At 39.0% G+C, this 23,499-nt stretch overlaps 2 protein-coding genes across 4 annotated transcripts in view; both read left to right on the forward strand.

The window, feature by feature from the left end:
* Positions 1 to 15,118, forward strand: part of LOC124139021 (NADP-dependent malic enzyme-like) — a 29,335-nt gene extending 14,217 nt beyond the window's left edge. Inside the window, exons 9-13 of the mRNA XM_046505986.2 lie at positions 647 to 760; positions 1,334 to 1,445; positions 2,766 to 2,908; positions 4,734 to 4,904; positions 11,154 to 15,118. Coding sequence (XP_046361942.1) covers positions 647 to 760; positions 1,334 to 1,445; positions 2,766 to 2,908; positions 4,734 to 4,904; positions 11,154 to 11,393 — 780 coding nt within the window. The 3' untranslated portion in view covers positions 11,394 to 15,118. The remainder of the gene's footprint in view (positions 1 to 646; positions 761 to 1,333; positions 1,446 to 2,765; positions 2,909 to 4,733; positions 4,905 to 11,153) is intronic.
* LOC125372818 lies at positions 5,696 to 9,130 on the forward strand. 3 transcript variants are annotated; one of them, XM_048383469.1, is made up of 4 exons: positions 5,696 to 6,173; positions 7,296 to 7,428; positions 7,735 to 7,882; positions 8,135 to 9,130. In XM_048383469.1, exons 1-4 carry the CDS (start codon positions 6,015 to 6,017, stop codon positions 8,304 to 8,306), a joined length of 612 nt encoding a protein of 203 aa, XP_048239426.1. In that variant the 5' UTR covers positions 5,696 to 6,014; the 3' UTR covers positions 8,307 to 9,130. The 3 variants fall into 3 exon arrangements, with proteins under 3 accessions (XP_048239426.1, XP_048239427.1, XP_048239428.1); XM_048383470.1 differs by having other exon boundaries at positions 5,696 to 6,170; XM_048383471.1 differs by having other exon boundaries at positions 5,697 to 6,161.
* Positions 15,119 to 23,499: the final 8,381 nt, after the last annotated feature.

Here is a 23,499-nt window from a genome sequence, read left to right on the forward strand (position 1 = left end):
ACAGCTTATCTGTAGCTCTGTAGTTTACAGAGTTCTCCCCCTTAGACTTACCAGGATTTGCAGTTCATTGCCTCTAAATCAAGAGTTTGCCCTGGTTAGGATCCTTGGTGTGTCAGCACATATCAGTGCTCAGTATGTTCGTGAAAGTCTAAGACCTACTTCACTTTGAGCTTCCCACATTACGCTTCACTATGATGTAACTTAAATACTCTTCAAATGCAGACTCACTCACTCCTGATCCATGAATCACTTGCAATGAATGAGACACCTAAGAACCTATCATTAATTATGTAAGAGGTCCGACTGGAGCGAAAATGACAAAAAAGACATGCTCCTGTAATTAATGGTCTGCAGTATTACCGGTATATCGGTAAATTGAGGTTCATTCTTTCAACGATACATATCACAATATCATTTTTTCATGCTTGATATATCAGGTGATGTACAATAGCAGTTTTTATTACGTGTTTAAAGTTGATACATATTTGTCAACTATTTATCCTATAGTATTCCAATCTAGGGACCCCTTGAATCTTTAACTTTTAACATTAGGACAATGACAAGGACCCATCGACTTTCATGGTGAATTTGGCACACTGATATGAAGATGTCAGCATTCCTTCAGTGTGTGGTGATCTTCTTGCAGGCTTCTATAGGCATTGCCTCCCTCCTGGCTCTGGCTATGGAAGAGGAAGGGGCTACCAGAGAACAAGCACTCAGCAAGATCTTCATGGTGGACTCTAGGGGACTTATTGTCAATGTAAGCATTATGAACTGGCTTTATGTTTGTGTGGATATTTAGCATTCATTGGAACTATTTATTCTTCATTTTTATTTGGAAAGGACTAAATTGATTATCAGATTTTCATCCCTGTCTGCCTCACTACCAAAAAGGGTTGGAATTTGGCCCCAACCTACGCAGGTCGTAAGAGGCGACCAAATGGATCGGGTGGTTAAGCTCGGTGACTTGGTTGATTGCGTGTCTTTGTACTCGGATGGCATGGATTGTTGCTCACATGATTGATCACTGCTGGATTGTCTGGTCCAGACTCTATTATTTAAAGACTGCTGTCATATAGCTGGAATCTTGCTGAGTGTCGCATTAAAAATTACATGCGCGCATACACACACACATTGTCAGTTTAGTGATATGGACTTATCAGATATCACTACCAAAATGAAACCAAGGATTGACACTTCTTAAATGAAAAATTTAATATGAAATATATAATATAGGATGGTGCATGACTTTTGAAAAGTGGTGAATTGATGTCATGTCAGTGGTCTTTTATTTATAAATTCTAAACATTTCATGTGTTTGTTTTGTCAACAGAACCGTCCTTCAGGGGGTGTTACGGGACACAAGAAAGATTTTGCCAAAGATATCAAACCCATGACGTCTCTAGAGGAAATAGTGACAGAAATTAAGCCAACAGCGTTGATAGGTAATGACAGTATTCTGATAGGCATGGCCAAAGTGTAAGGATAATATAACAACTTCAGATAATATTATATCACTTTGACATGTTGTAGCCAGTCAGGGATGTAGAGTGTATTGTAACCCCTTCAGCACGTTGACAGTCTTTTCTAACAGGGTAATCTTGGTAGTAACAATAGAAAAACTGATTTTAAAAGCTGAATGGATGAAGGAATGTGGTAACCACGGCAACTAATAGAAACTAACTGTTTTAGTGCCCTATTCCTTAAAATGATAACATAAGCAAACCCCTTAAAAAAGGGAAAATTTCTACTAGTCCTTGTAGATACCTTAACTCAGGTCAGTTTGGCAAGGACTAAAGGACAAGTGCCAATTTCTAACGATGACACGTAGGTACTGGGTACTTAGTTACTTGCATGAGCACTCAAATCAATCTGAAGCTATGCATTAACATGGTACTGTGTAGCAGCACTATTTGATATCACTTGTGTCCTTTTTTATCTTTGCTTGTCTTAACATCTGGGGCAGTGGTAAAAGCGTTCACTCATCACGCTGAAGACCTGGGTTTGATGCCCACATGGGTACAATGTATGAAGCCCATTTGTGGTGTCCCCCTGCCATAATACATGTGTTACTCAAAGCAGCATATTACTATACACACTCACTGTCATAAAATCTAGCCATCTGATTGACCAATCATCATCTTGTAAAGTCTAATGAATCTTCTATATGGATGTAATGAGGTATTAATGTTGAATTTGGCTTACTTGTCAAAATTCAACCTTTTTGTAATTGAAGTTACCATACTGGGGATCCTGTGGAGGGCGCAAGATCTAAATTTCACTCCAACAGTAGAAACTAAACATTTTTAGTGCACTCGTCCTTGTAATGATAACATATAGCAAAACCCTTAAAAATGGCAAATGTTTTACTCGTCTTAAAATACCTACTGGGCAGTTTTGCAGGGCTACAGGACTAGTGGCAATTTCAAACTCTGCACTCAAAGTTATTTTGCTGAAGAACTCATATGATTAGTCTGTTACATGTGTCCAAAGTCGGAAGCAAATGTCAGTACAAATTCCACAATGAAAAATGTCCCAATTCTATTGTTACAGTTATAACTATGGCTTTGTATAGGTGACTTGTACAGTCAAGTCCCGTTAATCCAACATTGTTGGTTGCATATGATAATGTCGGATTAACGGGTATGTCGGATAAACGAAATTAGGTAGTATCAACATTCGTGATTGAAAATCGGACAGGTGACATATATACTGTTGCCTAGTTACAAGAGACTTGAATAAATAACAAGACCTCTCCACTTCAGGAGCTGCCGCTGTTCCCGGAGCTTTCACCGAGGCCGTGTTGACGACCATGGGCAAGATCAATGATAAACCAATCATCTTTGCTCTCAGTAACCCAACGTCAATGGCTGAGTGTACTGCAGAACAAGCCTACACCTGTACAGAGGTACACAGCTTATTTCAACCATTACTTTTAGAATACATGACACCTTTTTATGATGAAGGAGCAGGAGAAGAAACCCTGAAACATTGTACAAAGAATATTGCTATCCATAAAAAGGTGTCATGTATTCATGTTCTCCCAACTTCTAAATGCCTATCAAAAACTTCATCCCTTATATGTGTTGGGAAAAAACAACTGTGATCAAATACATTGACGGATAATTGAAACTTAAGAGTAATTATAATCATATGGAAGATGGCTTTATCAATCTCATAAAAATCAGATCTAAGTTCTCGCTGCCTCTAAACAAAGATCTCAACCGTTCTCGAGCTTTACGACAGTTGTTTCAACCTGGCGACTTCCATTTCAGACTACGCTTGAAAAATATGTTGACACAGTTCTTGATTAAAAATATTAAAACTGAACAAACGAACAATCCGGAATGTCTAATATATGGTTGTGATTTTATGGCAGTGCTTCCCACGTACTGTGCAACGCTTCCTCCATTCAAATGTTTATCCGACGGAAGCGAGAGATAGACGATAATTTTGACAGAATTAGTCGTAGGGTCCGTAACTGTCGTGCGGAATACCCCGTGTTAACGTTTTCCGGGTTGCATGACACTTTCCGACTGTCACTTTATGATCTGGTAAGCGATGCTTTGATTGGTCGGATGAAATGTCGTTCTGAGATGGTAGACATTTACATCCCGTAATGAGATGTCCTCAGATCTTTGTTTAGTGATAGCGAGAAATAAGATAGTGATTTTGATGAGATTGATGGCTTTATAGACTGATCACTCTTTCATATCCACAATAAATTAGTTGTCAAAATGGAGGACATTTTGATGCCGATTAAATGCATACTGGGCTCCAGTTGAAGCCACCTTTTTACTTTGTCTTTTGAAGCTTGGTTCATGGACTGGTATCAATCAGTTGTTTATCACTACCACTCAGTGACTTGATTTGACCAGTTGTATCATTGCCCTCTGTGTTGTCTGGTCCAGAATAATTAGAAAATATGGCTAATTGTGACAAAAAAGAACATTGAATCACTCACTCACTCCATGGGGGTAATTGGGAAGCCTAATGCTTACAGCATTCGTTTGTCACGTCGAAGGACCGGGTTTGATTCAATACAATGTGTGAAGTTTATTTCTGGTGTTATCTGCTGTGATATTGTGGGGATATTGATAAAAGTGTCGCAAAATCCAGCTCAACAACTGGTCCTTCCCGAGGCAAGAGCTTCAAATAGCCTTTTTATCAAAATCCTGTTTCCACCCTTACCACATCAAGCCCACTTTCCTGTGCTAAATGTGATTGGACTATCGCACATATTGATAGTCCAAATAGAGAACGTTTCACATTATCAACATCCACAACTGGTACACCTTAGTATGAAAGTGATTTACCGCAGCCTGTCCTGTCTTTGGTGACACAAATATGTCTTTTTCATCTTTTAAAATCTGATTGGATATCACATTTTCATTACAAGGGGCACAACTCGTGATCTATGAGTGGTGGCACCAGGGTCAAGCTAAGGAATGTGGCCCTGATGTGGCAAGGGGAGAAACTTGGGCTAGTGAACACTCTTGCCTTGGGAAGATGCAGCTGGTCAAGCCAACATGGCCAAAGCAGTTTTGAAATAGCACTTACGGGTGGTCCTGGGGGTCCTTATTAATTTTACTCCTGGAGTTATTAATCCCCTAAATTTGAACTTTCATCATTTGTATTAAAATTATGACCTTGACCATTTTTGTTTGGAATACATCATGACAAATGCTTGTGTCCTACAGATTGTCACCATTGCTTTGTGTCGTGGGTTGCAGGGTCGATGTGTGTTTGCCAGTGGCAGCCCGTTCCCAGCTTTTACTATTGGGGGCAAGACCCTGTACCCTGGTCAGGGTAACAACGCTTACATCTTCCCAGGGGTAGCTCTCGGAGTCATCACCTGTGGGGTCAGACACATCCCTGAGGTTGTCTTCCTGGCTGCTGCTCGGGTAAGTCTGTCCAACCTTATACATCATGTGGCCCATTTCTTATTTTTCTGTTCAGGGATTCGACTGACTGGAGTCAAAAGACACATTCAAAAAATTAATATGAAGTGGTTTTGGCCACAATAATTTAATGTAACTTTTATTGTATGTTTGTTTTCTGTAACGGACTGGCCATGGTATCTGTGTACATCTCCTGTTGGCAGAAGTGACTCACATGATCCATGAACATTTGGTAGGAAAACATGTAGAGATTGTCTGTATCTGTCAGTGCTTTGGGAAAATAAATTGATATGAGGCAGATGTTTGGTAGTGAGGCTGGTGGCAATAAAAATCTAAGAATTTAATATGCTTTAAATTTACGTTCATTTGCCTTACCAGTGCCTTACGTTTTAACTGAATCACTGGTAGATTGGGACAAAACGTGTGCACAGCTGATTGCTATTTCCGGCTTAGTTTACGAGAAAATACAAACGGTCATCTTAATCTCTGCATATAAAACAATGCCTTGGAGAGCAGGAAATACATTTTAACCGGCAAATCATCACAACTAGTGATGTTTTATATCAAATTTCATACTTTTATTGACCAAGTTTGTTTGCCTGATTATTCACCTGAATTTGCTGAAGGGATAGAGATCTACTATAACGCTCATCAATTATTTGGACCCCGAAGGTAGCGTTGTTGTTGTTTTTTAAATGTCCAGACAGAAAAATTTAAATGTCTGGTAAGCAATATTTTAAACCGGACATTTGAGATTCCCAATCGGACATGTCCGGCACATATGACCGTTTCCGGACCCCTGGGGCCGTATTTATCAAACAACTTAGTTTTGGCTTTAAAAAAACCTTAAGTTTCTGAAAAATTACTTAGCCAAGTCAAAAACTTAAGTTGGTATTCACGAAGCGTCTAAGTAAAAAACTTAGCTAAGTCTGCCGTGAGAAACTAAGTCGATTTCACCGAATGCAAACACGTGATCACTAAGGACTATCCCAGCTATTTTTAGCCTACCAGTGGAACTCTTTTCACTAAGAGAGAGAAAAACGTCATCGGGGAATTCCCGGACAGCGCAGACGATAATAAACACCGCTGCGAGCTCCAAGATAGGCCCACGCCATGACCGAAGACGCGAAAAAGAGACGGCCAAACTTTACCAAAGAAGAATCGTTACTACTAGCAGAGCTGGTGGCATCAAACAAGGTGGTGCTTGAAGGAAAGTTTGGCCCCGGCATCACCTCCTTGAAGCGACAGGAGGCGTGGCAGGTACGTGAGGTAGTGAGTGTTTTTTTACTGTTTTTTTGAGAGGTTTAGCTGCTTACATCATTAATTTTACATACATATGTAGCAGACAAGGCCGTAATGCGTATCAAGGAATGCATGTGGTCGAATAATAACCAAGACGTTTTCCAACCTTCCATCATCACACTTCGTAAGTCCAGTACCACGGGAATGATATATTTTGGTCATATTTACACAATGAGACCCAAACAATTATTTTCGTCTTTTTCAAGTTGCACTGTGGTTTGTTTCTTCATCGGGGTAGGCCTATTGTCTGTACCCCTAACAACTTTTACCCAAAATTTTAGGTGATTTTGAACCCAAACCAGTAGCCTAGATCTATGTCATTTTGTACTCCTTTTGGGGCATTTGCATTAGCTTCTAAAGTATACATTAGTCCTAGGCCTCATGTTAGTATCCTAAAGTTACATTACTATCACTTTCATGTCAAAAGCATACAATTAAGTTAGTTTAACTAATTTAACAATAACTTATTACAGGGTCAAGATGTCATTTCCATATCAAGACCAATCAATGTGTTCCTATGCATTAATTAGTAATAAATATATTGTGATGGATCTCATACAACCTCGATCTAGTGCTGCATAGTCATATTATGAACTTGATGAAATGTTATATTATGTAATGCACATATACTCTTGTTTACAATATTAATGTAAAACATATATGACAATATACTGAAATATGAATAATATTATTTTCTTAGTAACACAGTCCCATATAATTTTGGGTCTAAACAGCTTTGCTAAAACTGGGCTTTGGATACAAAATATGATACATATCGCAATACTCAGTTCATGATACACTATGTATCACGATACATAATTCACTTCAATTTTTATATTTCAATGGACATAAAAACTATTAAAAGGCTTAAAACATCATGAATAATTGGTCTCATGTTTAAAAATAAAGATATCTCTTTTCAATCAGTACTTTATTTCAGAAATCAATTTGAGTGTAATACCACAAGGACAGAAATTAAGTCTTAAAACTGGGTACAATGTACAGTGTGCATATAGCATGATTTAATACTGACAAAAATTATTAATGTAATTTGATGTGTTTTTCATTTGAGTTGTTATGTTTATATTGCAGATGATTACAGACACCCTTAATGCAAGCTTAATGCACAGGAGGACCAAGGAGGAGGTTGAAAAGAAATGGAAAAACCTGAAGAGCCAGTCAAAGAAAGCCTTTTCTAATTTCAGGCAGCAAACCATTGCCACTGGTAAACATACTTATGGATACATTAGTTTAGTTATTAAATAGTTTTGATAAAAAAGGTGACCTAAAATGATATAGTTAATGTGAAAGTGGAAAAAGGATATTGTCATCCCTTCACAGTTATTATTAAGACCTACATTGTAACTTGTTGCTGTATATTAAGAGTATAATTATACCAACACAAACCTATCTCAATGTTTGAAGGTCAAAAGAGTACTTGTCTCTATATTGTGTTGGTTTTGTGATAATATGTTTCTAAATACTATAACACCATTCACACTATAACCTATACTGCTTCTTGCACTTACAGGAGGCGGTCCACCTCCCATCCCTGTAAGTCCTGTCACAGATGCAGTTGTAGAGGCCATAGGGAGGGACAACATGTCTTTGACAGGAATATCCAACTCCTGTGATTCGACGGCCCTACAACTGCTTGATGTCATGACATCAAGAGAGAGGTACAAATGACATAAATGTTGATGTTGATATTGTACTAACATTATTGCATCACTTAGTATTTCATGTTTGTCAGCTTTGTTACATACTCCCCAAAATATATTTATGAAATCAAAATTTAAAGTATACTTCTTTAAAGTTCTTTCCCAATGTGTCTGCAACAGGCAGTCAATTTGCAATTATTGACAAGTCTCTGTATAAAAGCAAAACACAAGGCTCCGAATACACAAATAATGTATATATATTTCTTTCAGCGGTGAAGTTGAGGACATGGCCAATGTGTTCAACGTGCCAGAGAGGACTTGCCAGTGCCAGAATCAGACTTCTATGGAAGCATTAAACAAAGAAAAACTTGTATTAGAAATTGAATGTTTAAAATTAAGAAAAGAGTATCTAACAAAGAAAATTTACAAAGTAGAAGAATAGACTGTAAAGCTCATGTCACGCAAGTGGGGACCGACCATTTGATATTTGCTTGGGGGTAGGGGCTAGTATTATATTTTGTATCAAGATTAGATAGATTTTCAGCTACAGACACAGATATCGCTTTATTTAAAAATATGAGCTAAATGTTTTTAGAAAAACACCTTGCAACAATGTATTTTTCCCACCCGCCCCCGAATATCAAATGGGCTGTCCCTTAGGAAAATTTAAATTAATACTAAGTGCATACTTAGAGTAATAGTAATAGTAGCAGGAAATAACTTACATGGAAAGTAGGTGATTGCAAACTGTTCCCGATATCTCAACCCTGTTGCTGCAGGTGCAATGGCTGATAGACCTTGCATCTGTGCCCTTAGCTGTCCGGATTGGCTGTTTCCATGTACAACTGGCATAGGCACATTCCTGTCTTTGCTGAGGTTATGCAGCACTGCACAGGCAGTTATTACCTAGAAAAATGTTTAAAAAGCCTATTCAATACCCTTTCATGAACTGATGTGGCCTTAATCTAATGACAAATATTTCTAGAATGTGTTGAATTTGACAAAGAGTGAAATGTATGGTCTGTATTTCAAATATGTTATACTATGTACTGTTTGATCTCAGATATATTTGCCTAATTTTTTCCCTTAAGCTAGATATAAAATAAGTCAAAAGAAAATGAATATTGAACATCAATACAGATACAGATTATGAAATTGTGTTGACTTTTTTTACAATAACACATGACAGTGAGTGAGTGAGTGAGTGAGTTTAATGTCATATTGATGAAATGTTACTGTCTTCATTGAATAAAAAATTAATGTTCACCGTATTTTGTTTGTTTATTTATCAACCTACAGTATATCTAGTCCTGACAATAATAATGTGAAAAAGAAATAATTCCATTAAAGTGTAAGTCTATGAAGACTCTCCATTTTTTACTGAAATTGAATAAAAAGAAATGAAAACATTTTCTAATTTCTATACCTTGCACGCCTTCTGTGGGGAAAGTCTGATTTCCCCATGTAAAACATGAAACCGACGTTTCAGCTGCCCAATTCCCCTCTCCACACAACTCCTTGTTTTCTTATGTGATCTGACAATTGCAATGAATAATCATTATTAGCAGATAATCATATAAAATTTAAATTGGGAGTATAAGAAAAAGAAGAACACATTTTGCTATGTTCTCAGCGATAGAAACTAACATTTTCAATCCATTGGTCATTATAATGACAACATATTGCAAACCCCTTAATATTGCTGTTTCTTGTTATGTGTGTGGTTATATTTCATAGAATCAATGCTTCATACTAGTATGTTTTCATACATAAAAGAGAAGTGAGATAAAATGATTAATATTTCTTACTGATGAATACATAATCATACATATTTTTTTACCTGATTTGCGACTTACATAATTTTACGACACTTAAGTAGGAATTAAACGGAATGATACTGAATAATACTTTACAGCAAATATGTGTAACTCTTCCATTCCGTTTTTAGGTTTGAGATAGTATTCTACCTAACCAGGGGAAGTCACTCTATTGCTGAGTGCTCGTAGTGAACTGAACGAAGTAATATTTATACCTGTTGTAGTTTGTCTGTGGTCCTTGGAGAGGACGCAAAAATGGTGTTAGGATCCATCTCCGACAAGGGTAGCCACTGTCTCCAAGCAGATGACAACTTACTGGTAGCTGGTTCCCCTCAAACATCTGACATAACCCACTTGTTGTCAAAATGCGGGAGTCGTGTGTTGAGCCAGGCCAACGTGCAACGATGTCGATTATATGATCGTCGCTGTCAAACACTATTTGTGTATTTACACTATGGTAATTATGCCTGTTGACAAATTCTTTCTCATTGACTGATGGGGCCTGAATCTGAATGTGGGTGCCATCAATTACCCCAACAATACCCGGGAAATTGGCAGTCTGATAGAAGCGCTGTTGATGGCGTCTTATTTCTTGGGGTTGTACAGGAAAGGTAACAAATCTACGAAGGATACGGTGACTTGTGAGGGAGTCAAGCGTTTGGAAAATCACCCGAGATATAGTGGGTTGGCTCAGACCATGGTCATCACCGTTACACATTTGAAACTTGCCAGTGGCAAGATAACGCAAAGTAACAAGCACCTTCGTAACGCAGGACACGGCACAGCTCCGCTGTGTTATAGGACTCAACTCCTGCTCAAGGATATCACAGATATAAACAATACTGTTCCTATCAAATCTGTACCGCTGTATCAGTTCATTGTCATCTAATGAATGTAGTATATCTCTTCTCTCATTAAATAATCTTGAATTGCGTCTGGCAGCCATTTTACATGACTTAAGTCAAACATACATGATTTAAGCCTAGCAAGGTGAGTCTTAATAGTTAAGTCAGAAAATGACAAAACTTAAGTCTAAGTCTTTTGATAAATATGACTTAAGTTTTTCCACTAAACTTAAGTAAAAAAACAAGAAAACTAAGTTTTTTTAACTGACTTAAGTTTTATTTATGACTTAAGTTGTTTGATAAATACGGCCCCTGCTTACCACTCAAAGTTCGAAAAATTATCAGAACTCCAAAAAATAACTTTAATGTAATTTTTTAATTTCCTTCTCTAAAGAAGTTAAAGAACACCCGATTCTTTCAAATTACAATAGTTCATCTGTCATGGCAATAGTTAATCTGTCATGGCAATAGTTAATATGTCATGACAATAGTTCATCTGTCATGGTATGTCATGTCATGACAGATTAACTGTAACAATATGGAAGAATCGGCTGCTCTTTTACTTCTTTTGAGTAGTATATTTTCTGCAATGATCCTCAAGTAACAATGATCTCTCCCTTATATCAGAGCTTGGCCAAGATCGTAACCGACAAGGATCTTGAGGAGGGCCGCGTGTACCCTCCGCTGAGCAACATCCGTGAGGTGTCCGTCAAACTGGCTACCAATCTGGCAGAGTATGTGTACGCCAAAGGTCTAGCCTCCACCTACCCAGAACCCAAGGACAAGGAGGACTTCATCAGATCCCACATCTATGATACCAACTACGAGAGCTTCGAGCCCGAGACCTGGGATTGGCCACAGCAGTGAGGGTGCCTGAGTGATTAGAAGATAATGGTCATGGTTGATGGTAATGTGATGACTTTGTTAGGAATAGGTCATTGCCAGAAGATGTAATGAGTATTTTGTAGATGAGATATGTTTTGTATATTCGATATTTTAATAGGTCTAAGCAGAGCTGACGCTATTGCTATACTTAATCTATCTCGCCAGAAATTTAAGAAATACAGCCAAAGAACTGTCCTAACATTCGTTGAATAATTCTTTGGAAGTAAGTTTTAGCTAGGCTAAATATTGGGTGATAGTTTGTTCTTGTTTGTGGAGTTTATCCAAACAAATATACATTTACTTTGATCAAATTTTATTTTCATATATATCCTCTGATATTTTTGCCACATGAAGGTCTTTAATCATAATTGTTAGCATATCATTCTTGATTTTTAAAAGTTCTCGAATATTTGGGCCAACTTGATGTAAATTTTCTGTGTCTGTTAATTATAAAGGGAGGACAGTCTTCAATGGAATTTCCACAATTCGATCAAAACTACCCTAGATCCCTATATATTTGATGTCCACATGAGAAGTTCCCACTGCTTTCCTTTAACTGTTTTGCAGGCTTTTTATAAGCACTACCTCAAGGAAAGTTTTGCAGTAATCAAAATCATTTCATCATCGTTGTCTCTTCTATGATACTCATTGCTCCAGTTTTTATGGGCTCAGTTTTGCAATAGTTTTATAAATGCTAATATGAATTTGATGAATATTAAATTAATATTGGATGCTAGGAAACTCATCCATGTCATTGTCTAACCATGACCAAGACAACAGCCATGTCAGGACAGGTGGTCATGTAGTGGGGCGTTCTAAATCAAACTTATGAGATTAAAAAGTCTATGAGTGGAAATATTAGAGGAAGATACTTTGTCTCTCATTTTAAAGTTTTATTCTTTTTCTCCAAATATGAGGTGCAGTTTGGTCTTAGATGCACATATGATGCTATGTGTATTCGGATTTCAATGTGTAGGATTATTCCATAATTGTCGAACAGAGCTTTATCCAGAGCTGTACCTGGAATAATCTTCCCAAAGTAGCTAGTACCTTTAGGTATGATCCAGTCACTGTGTGGTTCAACAAATTCTCTTACCCACTGGACCAATCCCAGTGAATATTAATCATGACCCACCATTCCAAATCAAGGTTTATTTATTTGTCTCATTCGATTATCTTTAAGAGAATGTAATGTTAAAAAGTTTCATCAAATTTCTGTGATCGTTAAATATATTGATTACCTGGAAAAATTATGTTTTCGAACCCTTCCAATGTACCGTCAGGTAAATGAGACCTTTGGGGAAAAAATAATTTCTTGACCAGCCATGTTTATACATTAGAATATCCTCATATCTAAAAATCATAGCTTGAAGTTTTCTTCCATTTGTAACCCGTCCTGGGTAAAGCCCTGTCTTTCTATCAGAATAACAGCTGTGATGTTGAATATTTGGTCTTTCTAGCGCTCAAGATGAACATTAATGGGATCTTGTTCATCCTTTATATGGCATTAGTTACTTGTCTTAATGGTGTGTGTCTGTCAGTGGGGATTTTCTACTCTGTATCCTGGTTAAGGGATGCTTGTTCTGTATCATTGTAGCTCATTGTCAAGGTTACCACAAGGAAGAGAATTTATGGATGTCAACTTCTTTACGACGAGGAACACACAGTTTTGGAGTATTTACTTCCTCCTTGACTTGTGTTTCTCATAATAAAGAAGTTGACATGCATAAATTCTCTTCCTTTATGTGTATCGCTTCTAAATGCCATTCATAGACTTGAAAGGTTACCATAGTTACCCTCTGTAACCGTTTGTGCTGCAGTTATATTATTCCACAACCTGATGTGTAAAACTGAAGTTCATTTTGAACATAGGAACAGGCTCTGTTGGCTATTGATTTTGGATCGTATTTGCAATTGTGTGAAAATTGTTATTGTTAACTTTATTTTGTTTGTAAATCTGAAATCTCATTTTGTTTTGACTTTATAGTTGTTCCTGAGTGTTTATTTGGTGAAGTTTTCTTTCAGACTTTTTCGAGAGGACACTTTGTTTTAGACATATTTATTTCTTAGAATGTGTGAAGCTGGAGTGGTCAACAAGTAAAGACTTATGTCAATGCCACTCCAGGGGACACTTTAAACCCATGAAATAGTTCCGGTGTTTTGATTGTTTGATGAAATGTACAACCAGATAACAGTATGCAGTGAATGTTCTCAAACTGTCATGCTGGGTTTTATACTCTGTTATTGTGGACAGGTTTTGTTGGACAGATAGGAATAGTAAAACTTGATGGAAAATAATCAAACTGGTGTTTTGGGAAATTCCAACATATTTGATTCTTTACAACATAGTGCTTTTCCACCGGATGGTTTTATTATTGTTTAACTGTTTGGTTGTTTATAGTGCCATAATATTAAGTTTTAACTAATTTTGTTAAAATCAATGTCAAAATTTAAAGCTTTATCAAAATGTTATTATATTTTATTGGATTCAAGATGTCAGGTTATATTAACCAGACTGTTTACTTCTGTTAATTATTTGTTTATAGCTCGTACAGCTGTAACTTATTTGTAAGAATCTCAAGAGGAACATTCTAGTATTGATATGAAATTAGTATTGTTCTAAATTTCAGTTGATCAGCTGATCTATCTTATAATTGTATTTGCTTTGATGTCAAGTTATGTACAACTCAAATTTTAAATGTGTTCTTAGAATGGGGACTGAGTTTCAGCTAAAAAAAAAATATCTTTGTTTTCAATCTAATGTGTAGACATTGACTTAAAAATCATGATCTGACATGATCTTATTTATTTCACTTGATATTGGAAGTTTACAATTTTAGAAAAGTTAATTTGACATCGTGAAGAGTAATTATTGTCAGCCTTTGTTTAAACTTCTTTGGACAGTTTACAATATATTATTAACATGTCTCATCATTGTAACACTGTTTACTTGTCAATTGTTGCTATGTACTAAAGAATAAGCGATCTACTTAAAATGAGTTTGAATCTATAGCAGGAAGTACGTTTTTCTGATTATCACTCAATAAGTATACATTAGTGACTCCCTCAAGGGGATATGTATTTCAATGCTCGAGGTGTAAGATGACTGCGCTGACTCACCTGCAGATGGGGACAGTAACCTACTTGTGCCACATCAGCTGCGAACTTGATGAACTTTACATGATGATGAAGCCTTGAACCTAAATTGAATCGACCAACGTCTGCATGTGGACATACAGGGTAGTTACTCAGAAAAACAAGCTGCTGAAACTGGACATAACACACTTGAGAGGTGTAATCTGATTTAATCATCTCAATATCTCTCTTTACTGATATCCTTTTAGATGTAAATATACTACTAAAAAAACTTTAAGGACCACCAAATTCTTTCATTATCTGCCATGACAGATTAACTATAGTTATGTGAAAGAATTGGGTAGCTGTAGTAATATTAAATAATTGGGTGGTCCTTAACTTCTTTTGAGTAGTATATATGTTGTACGAATACTCAGATGATTTGTTTTCTGTTGTATGGGGGTTATGTGTGTATGATAGTTACTCAAAGCTGTCATCAATGCTGGTATAACAGTGCCGTAGCCAGCCGGGGGGGGGGGGGGGGATTTTTTTTTATAGAAAACAGTTTTATTTGAATCATGAAAATACAAGTTGGGGACAAGTGATACTTGTACAAATATTTCCCCCCCCCCCCCCCCATGTGAAAAAAAGTTAACTCCGGCCTTGTATAATCTCAGATTTGCTGTTGAAAAATTCAATGTTATGTGTAAAGTTTATTTGAAATTTAAACAAGGGAATGTGCATTATCAGTAAAGCTCAATCTCTGAACAAAATTAGGAATTGGACCTTTATGTGTGACAATTGTATGTTGTTTACGTAATCCTATTTGACCCTCACAAAATTATATTATGAATGTCCAGGTATCTTTTAAAATGAATCTCAGAAATATTGTAGAGTTGTCTCCCTTCGACTGTGCTTCATAATGCAGCCGTGAGCGGTTCTATTAGGTCAGTTTTCCGTTTTAGAAATTCATTTTGTTTTTGCAGCTGTTGTTTTGGTGGTATCATAATTCCACATGGGACATTCACACACAAGTTGATCTGATTGTAACTTGTACAACAGCTTTATGGTCTTGGAATGCATACCATAGCTTCATCAATTCTGCTTTTGGCGGGGACTCCTCTCAATGTGAAACACAGATATTTATTTGGAAAGATATTTTTTACATTAAATATATATAGGATCAGACTGCTTGTAGATTCAAGGCTCCAGTTATTTTCATTAACTGTCTTCATTATTGATTATTATTGTTGTTTCAATTGTCATTAATTCAAACATACAATATCGTTTATTGAACATAAAGTAGTATCTTAATGAAGATCTTATTTTTCTGTTCTGAGATCAAAATGGTAAACAATATGACTTGTAAAACTATGTACTTACTCGTTATTCTAGTCTCTGTGAAAGTGCATTCTTTATTTTATCCACTCAGCATTGAAGCATGGCAGAGGCATTCAAGGTAAAAACCTATCTGATGCAGTGAGTATTGAAACATAAGAAACTGCCATTATCGAAATCATTTTCTCCATGTGAACCATTTTTAGTGTTCCATCAGTCAGGTTTGTTTTGTTGAGTTTGTGAGGTAACAGCACTAGCTTTATTGATTGTATGCAAATATTTATCACTTCCCTCTCATTGTAATTTAGATTCACAACACTTTGTTTCCACCCTATGAGATAATTAAATAATGAGTGTTTTTATAAACATCTGCGGTTTTGTTCTGATATATTCCATAATGTAAACGAGTGTCTCCAAATCATCAAAGTGACACCTGTCTTGAGGACAGGATGGAAATAGAATTTTAAAAGAGTTGGCGCAGTTTTTTGAATGTGCTGTCAATCAAGTCCAAGAAATCTGAAGATGTCAACAATTTATTATCAGTACATAAGACCATCTGTGTCGTGACTCTCAAAAAGCAAATATGAGTATATACTTCAACTAGAATGAGTGAGTATGGTTTTACGCTGCTTTTAGCAATATTCCAGCATTATCACGGAGGGGGACACCAGAAATGGGCTTCACACATTGTACCCATGTCGGGAATCAAACCCAGGTCTTCTCAGCATAAGGGAATAAAACAAGGACTGGTCGGCTCGAAGTCACAAACATTTTTTTCTTCACATTTTTATCCTTTAAAAGCAATGTGTTTTCTTTTTTTCAGCACTACAATCAAAATTCGAAATGCATACGTTCTTTTGATTGTGTGTTTAATACTATTAATGACTGAATGTAATATAAAATTATTCAAGTTGGGATACAATTTGCAAAGAAACGAATGTATTTCAATAAGGTATTTTATTTTCGTTTACGTCACTGGGGACCTAGTATGATGTCAACGCAACAGACGTGCATTCAGCTGACATGCGCTAGTATTAAAGGAAACAGTGTTCAACCCAATTCACACACTCACTAACTTGCAGGAGCGGTCGGGTAGCCTAGTGGTTAAAGCGTTCGCTCGTCACACCGAAGACCCGGGTTCGATTCCCGACATGGGTACAATGTGTAAAGCCCATTTCTGGTGTACCCCGCCATGATATTGCTGGAATATTGCTAAAAGCGGCGTAAAACCATACTCACTCACTAACTTGCAATGACTCGGGGGCACTGAGGTAGGGGTGTATTCGCCAAGACGCCGCGAATAGCTGTCAATACGACAGCGGATCCGAAGATCGTGTTTTTGAATCCTAGATTCGCCAGTACCAATCCCGTTTTCATAGATTTTACCAATGTGGTAAGTTGGTAACTGTCCATACGGGGAAAGTCAGTTGTGGAACATTACGCCATTTTGGCCAAGCTGAAAAGTCATAACTTAATGAAACGGAAAACGAAATGTGAAAATGATCCGACATGAACGTCTAACAGATGAAATAGGGTGAACGCATATTTGGTCAAACACATGCGCATTTTCAAAAATAAAGGAAATGGATTTTACCATGGGAGAGAAAGCACAACCTCGGTTCGACCAATCAGAGCCCAGAACGTATGTATGTATGTATGTATGTATGTGTACACGAGTGCCATCACATTTGCATGGAGACACGACTAAAACGCCACTAAAACGCCACGTATGTCTATCGATCTCTCTCTATCCTTATCCATATGAATATTATAAATAATAATATTTATAAACGTCTGTTTGAAGACACGCATGACACCACGTTTGCATTGAGACACGAAGTACATCACGTTTGCATGGAGTCACGAAGTACATCACGTTTGCATGGAGACACGAATGGTAGCACGCATGTAGACATACACGAGTGCCAACACCTCGGCATGGATGAGTGAGTGACAACCTCACGTATGTCTATAAAACCAAAAAAACAACACCCAAAACAACGTCTGTTTGTACTCGCGCTTGACATCACGTTTGCATGGGGAGACACAAAGTACATCACGTAGGCATTCCTACATCACGTTCATGTATGCCCATGTCGGTCCACCTTTAGAATTCAGATGACTGTTCCGCAACAACAGCGTTGTGGCGGTGGACATGACTATCCCCAAAACAGGATCGAAATCTGACCAATCAGTCGCCTGGGTTGTGGACCAATCAGAGGGCTCGCTCGGGCCGTTCTTGGCTCTGATTGGTCGAACTGGGGTTGTGCTTTCTCTCCCATGTTAAAATCCATTTCCTATGGAAAAGAAACACAAGGGTCGGTCCGGTTTGGAAAACCAGGGCTCAGGTCGGGCACCGTAACGGACCAATCGGCGCGCTACGTTTTGGACCAATCAAGAAGCAGGGTTTCAGTGCCTCTCCTATAAAACAAGAGCGAAGCCATTCACACTGCATTCTATGAGAGCATCATCATCATCATCATCATCATCATGATGCAAAACAACGTAGAGAATTGGGATATGGAGTTGGTTTCGGTTGAAAGGCTGCCGCTGGGACATGGAGACCGAAGCATTACCATCGCCTCCTCCATGGCAATGCGACAAGTGCCAAGACTGTCTTCCTGTGTATGCTCTTGGGACGAAGGCACGTGATGGCACATTCCAGTGCCTGTATTTCAACACCGTGCTGAAGGACACGTACATGAGGCGATTATGCCACACTAGTAAGTGTCCTGTGAGACGAAAGATGTTAGTCCATCCGTGCCTTTGCGCCACTGTTTCATCTCCGGGGTTTTCTGTCACTTCCGTTTTCCTGTCTGCTGCCGCTGCTGCTGGTGTTGTGAATGATTCAGTCTGTTTCCGCTTCCTGTTTCCCACAAGCTTTTCTTGATGTTTTCTTCTCCACCTCTTCACCATCACCACCAAACCAAAATCAAAGAACCCGACTCCCTTCCCTCCTCCCTCCTTCCCACCTTCCCAACTTCTCTCCTCCCACCATCTTGGAGGAGCCCTGCCGCAATCTTGGATGGGGAGATTGCCCTTCGAAACCGGACGTGCCCCCATCTTGGAGGCGCACGCCTCCCGGAACCGGACGTGCCGCTATCTTGGGTGCGGAACCGGAAGTGACGTCATCGTGATGTTACCATGACCCATAATGCCCTGCGCAGGTCACGTGACCACTGATGACGACCAATCAGAGGCCAGGAGCGGTCCTAGAGCGCTGCATCCACCTACTGCCGCGATTCGCTGTGCAGAGTTGCGTCCCATTGCATGGGCACGCCAGAAACCTATGATTGTGGGTTAGAATCCCGGTTCGCCTCGATTATGTTTCTAGGTTTGTCAGCACCATACCCGTGCCCGTTGGTTTCACCGAAGTGGTAAAAGTCTGAGACCTGCATCACTTCGGGCTTCCCGCCCACATTAAGCTGACACGCCGCGATATAACTGGAATACTGTTAAAAGCGGCGTTAAACCCATCTCACGCACCATTCAACTCCGTTGGGGTACGTTGACACGCAATCAACCAAGTCACGTGGTTGTCATATATGAAATCGTCGGGATAACTAATCCATTCACACAGATCAGTAGCATTTGTACTCAGGCGGTCAGATCATGGGTGCTTCATGTGTGTTTGTTTGTTGTTTAACGCCGCATTCAGCAATATTCCAGCTATATGACGGCGGTCTGTAAAATAATCGAATCTGGACCAGAAAATCCAGTGATTGACATCATGAGCATCGATCCACGCAATTGGGATCGATGACATGTATCAACCAAGTCAGCGAGCCTGACCACCCGATCCCGTTAGTCGCCCTTAAACGACAAGCATAGTCACCTTTTACGGCAAATATGGGTTGCTGGAGACCCCGGAATCTTCACGGGTCGGGTGCTTCATGATTAACGGGGAAACCGAAAGGGGTGCCGGGTCCCTTGTGCCGTTATCTCTTTGAATTTGGTCTATATTTTCGTTCCTCTTATTTTGTATGTGGAAATTAGAGAATATCCTATTAGCTACGAGGAATTATCTGCCCCAACATGTTAGCCCCGAGCCCCGAGCCTTTGGCGAGTGTCTTACAGCATTCGTTCACAAGCAACATAGGGGGCACGGGTGGCCCAGTCGTCTATAAGGCGCCGCGATTCGCTGTGCAGAGTTGCGTCCCTTGAGCACGCCAGAAACCTATGATTGTGGGTTCGAACCCCGGTTCGCCCCGATTATGTTTCTAGGTTTGTCAGCACCATACCCGTGCTCGTGGGTTTCACCGAAGTGGTAAACGTCTGAGACCTGCATCACTTCGGGCTTTCCTCCCACATTTAGCTGACACGCCGTGATATAACTGGAATACTGTTAAAAGCGGCGTTAAACCCAACTCACTCACTCACTCACAAGCAACATACATGTAATACGTATTTTTACTCCGAGTACGTTATTCTATATATTAGTCATTGTGATTTTAAAAAGAAAATGAAGAAAAAAGTATAAAATTTCAACTCTACAGAGACATTCCACTGAAGTCATCATATTGTTGAGATGACGTGTTATAAATCTGTGACGTCATGAACAGTATAGTGGCCTTGTTTTCTCGACAAGCATTGTGACGTCATATCGCTTCAACTAACCAATGAGAGCATTGAAAGTTTTGTTTGTTTGTTGTTTACGCCGCACTCAGCAATATTCCAGCATATATATAACGGCGGTCTGTAAATAAGCAAGTCTGCACCAGACAATCCAGTGATTGACATCGTGAGCATCGATCCACGCAATTACATGCATCAACCATGACAGCGAGCCTGACCACCCATTGCCGTCAGTCGCCTTTTAAGGCAAGCAGGGGTTGGATCTTCACAGGTCGAGCACTGAGAGATGGGTGAGGTGAAATTGGGTTTAACGTCGCGTCCAAGATTATTGCACTTATATAGCGACGTGCATGCACGTGTGTGTGTGGCTGCTTGTACTAGTCCGGACTAATGCCGATTTATAGTGCTAGCTCACTGAGATACCATGCCGCAGTTTAATAGAGAATACAACACTCATTCTCGTTAGATACCATTTTTACGAAACGAGTGGACTTTCAATGGTATCTGACCGAGCGAAAGCGAGGTCAGATACCATAGAAAGTTCACGAGTTTCGTAAAAATGGTATCTAACGAGAATGAGTGTGGTATTTTATTTATTACCCACGTTAAAAATATATTTAAGTGTAAATACATAACAACTTTCGTTCGTTGGCAGACCAAACTGAAACATTGAATATTGATATATGACCAAATATGGGCATTGTTGACATGTTTATGCATACGCATTAACAACATGCGCCTGCTGTTCTGTTTGCAAACAAACCAGCACTGACGCTCAAGATCATTTTGGAAGAAAGTCTTCAACTTATGGTAATTCAAGTGCCATGTTGTTAGTACGCAGGACACCGATAAGAACATTTGAATTGTCACATTAGCGCCGCGCTCTGAATATCGGACCAACAGTCGGTCACTCGCGCTGCCGGGGTCCCAGCTGTGCAATCAAAATGGTCCGGTTTCCTTGATCTATCAGCTGAATTTAAATCATGTTCGTACCATTTTGGAAGAGGGAAATCAGACAGTCACTGTTCGCCAAAGACATTCATGTTAACTGTACCACCCTATATACTAAAGACGTGAAAATCAACAAGTTTACTCAAATCTGCTTGCATGTCAGTGACAGCTTCGAACGATCGAAGGGCAAGGTCGCCACCGGAATAAGAAAAGACAACCGCGATCCACTCACAGCGTTTTACGCAAGAGATAGAGGATGTTATTGTTCACATTTGGGATGTTTGGGGCCACAAAATCAGACGTCAGGCACACTTCCACGGAGCTTTCGAATGATTTGTATCGGAACAGTTAACTTAAAGTGATCTGGTCGTGCTGTCGTGTACGTTCATTCATTAAACAACAACTCCCGAAACAGCGCCAAAAAATACGCTTTAAAGGGGACACCGATGGCACAACCGGATCATCCCAAGTAAGTCTCGATATCTGTCCAGATAATTTAAACAGACTTCATTTCACCACGCTTATCCTTTTACATTTTTTAATTAATTGAAAGTTGGGGACCCTCGCTCTATTGATCGGTAGTCGTACATTGTAAATCGATTTATAGATCTAGCTCCATTATATATAATATCTGTGAAGCTCTATGCATAACGTATATCGAATGCAAACCAAATTTGATGCGTGTGACTATCTTGTTTGGTTTAATAAAGTGTTTGTAAATATCTCTCGTTCTCATGAATTTCTTCAGTTCTGCCTTGTAATCGCAAAATGAATGACGTCTCGCGATTTTTTATGAATGAAAAAAGTAGTCCCGGTGTGACAGAGGTCACGGTTATCCAATCAAAACGAATAAAACAAGGTCAACCTTGTACGACACACGGTTGACGTACGGATTTAGTATCTTACCACCTGTATCTTCACCACGTGGGTAATAAACATGAATACCCCACTCAGACACAGTATACTGACTCCGAGCCGACCAGGCCTTGTTTTAGCCCCTTAATGCCGAGCGCCAGACAGGGTAACAACAAGTACCATCTTTTAACGTCTTTTGGTATGACGCGGCCGGGGATCGAACCCCGGACGCTCTCCGGGCGGACGCTCTACCACACGACCACGGAGGCGGTCGAGCACTGGGAGAACTACTGAAATGCTACATATAGATGACAAAACGAATCCCCGTTTTCAGTACGATGAGTGTATTTCAAAATATCTAACTAGCGAAGGGGAGTTTGAAGTATACGAGATCCAATAAAAACGATATCTGACGGGGGACTAGTGTAGTAATTTATGTTTTTACTTAATTAAACCCTTCATACCAGATTTGCTTTCGTGATCACCCGTGTCATTCCGAGATACCGTCTTCATGCAAGTAATATTACAGAATGGGGCGAGCTGTGACGAATGACTGGAATTCCACATTATCAAAATCCAACCAAATTAAGCGTAATATAATCTCACTCTATGTAACTTTCCAGATGGATGTGTGTGATAGTCCTGCTATGAGGACACGGATGTTTTAAAGATGAACAGAGACTGATTTGTTTTTTTACAAGTTGTTTACTTTTGCACGCTGGACATGTGCTCAATGTACACACCTGGCCGCCACGTGCATGGCACTCTTACAGGTGACAGCACCCCCTCATGCGTGGACTGTTATACTATGTGCATTGTCTCAGGCGGCTGATGCTTTCATATTCAGAATACCTGTAGCTTTATCACTAAAGTATCTAAAACACTATCACGCCCAAACCTTTATTTTATTAATTTCCATGCACATCGTTTCCAAACTGAACATACACAAAATTAATATTTCAATGATTGAAAAATCTCCCAATTGCTATTTCTAAAAAAACAGCTTTTGCACGGCATAGCATATATTATGGATCAATAGGCATTTTCAAAATAGTATCCTGAATTATTAAAGTGAGATGAATATTTAATCAGTTTCTCAAAAACGTTCTACTTCAGAGCGATTCGAGCGAGAAGATGCGGGTTAGAATAGGTCTTCAGCAACCCATGCATGCTTTGCCATAACAGGCGACTATGCGAGCTTGTCGTGAGACTAACGGGATCGGGTGGTCAGGCTCGCTGACTTGGTTGGTGCATGTCATCGTATCCCAAGTGCGTGGATCAAAGCTCATGGTAT

The sequence above is a fragment of the Haliotis rufescens genome, unplaced genomic scaffold (genome assembly GCF_023055435.1).
Source record: "Haliotis rufescens isolate VD_foot unplaced genomic scaffold, xgHalRufe1.0.p SCAF_49, whole genome shotgun sequence".
Classification (NCBI taxonomy): Eukaryota; Metazoa; Mollusca; class Gastropoda; order Lepetellida; family Haliotidae; genus Haliotis; species Haliotis rufescens.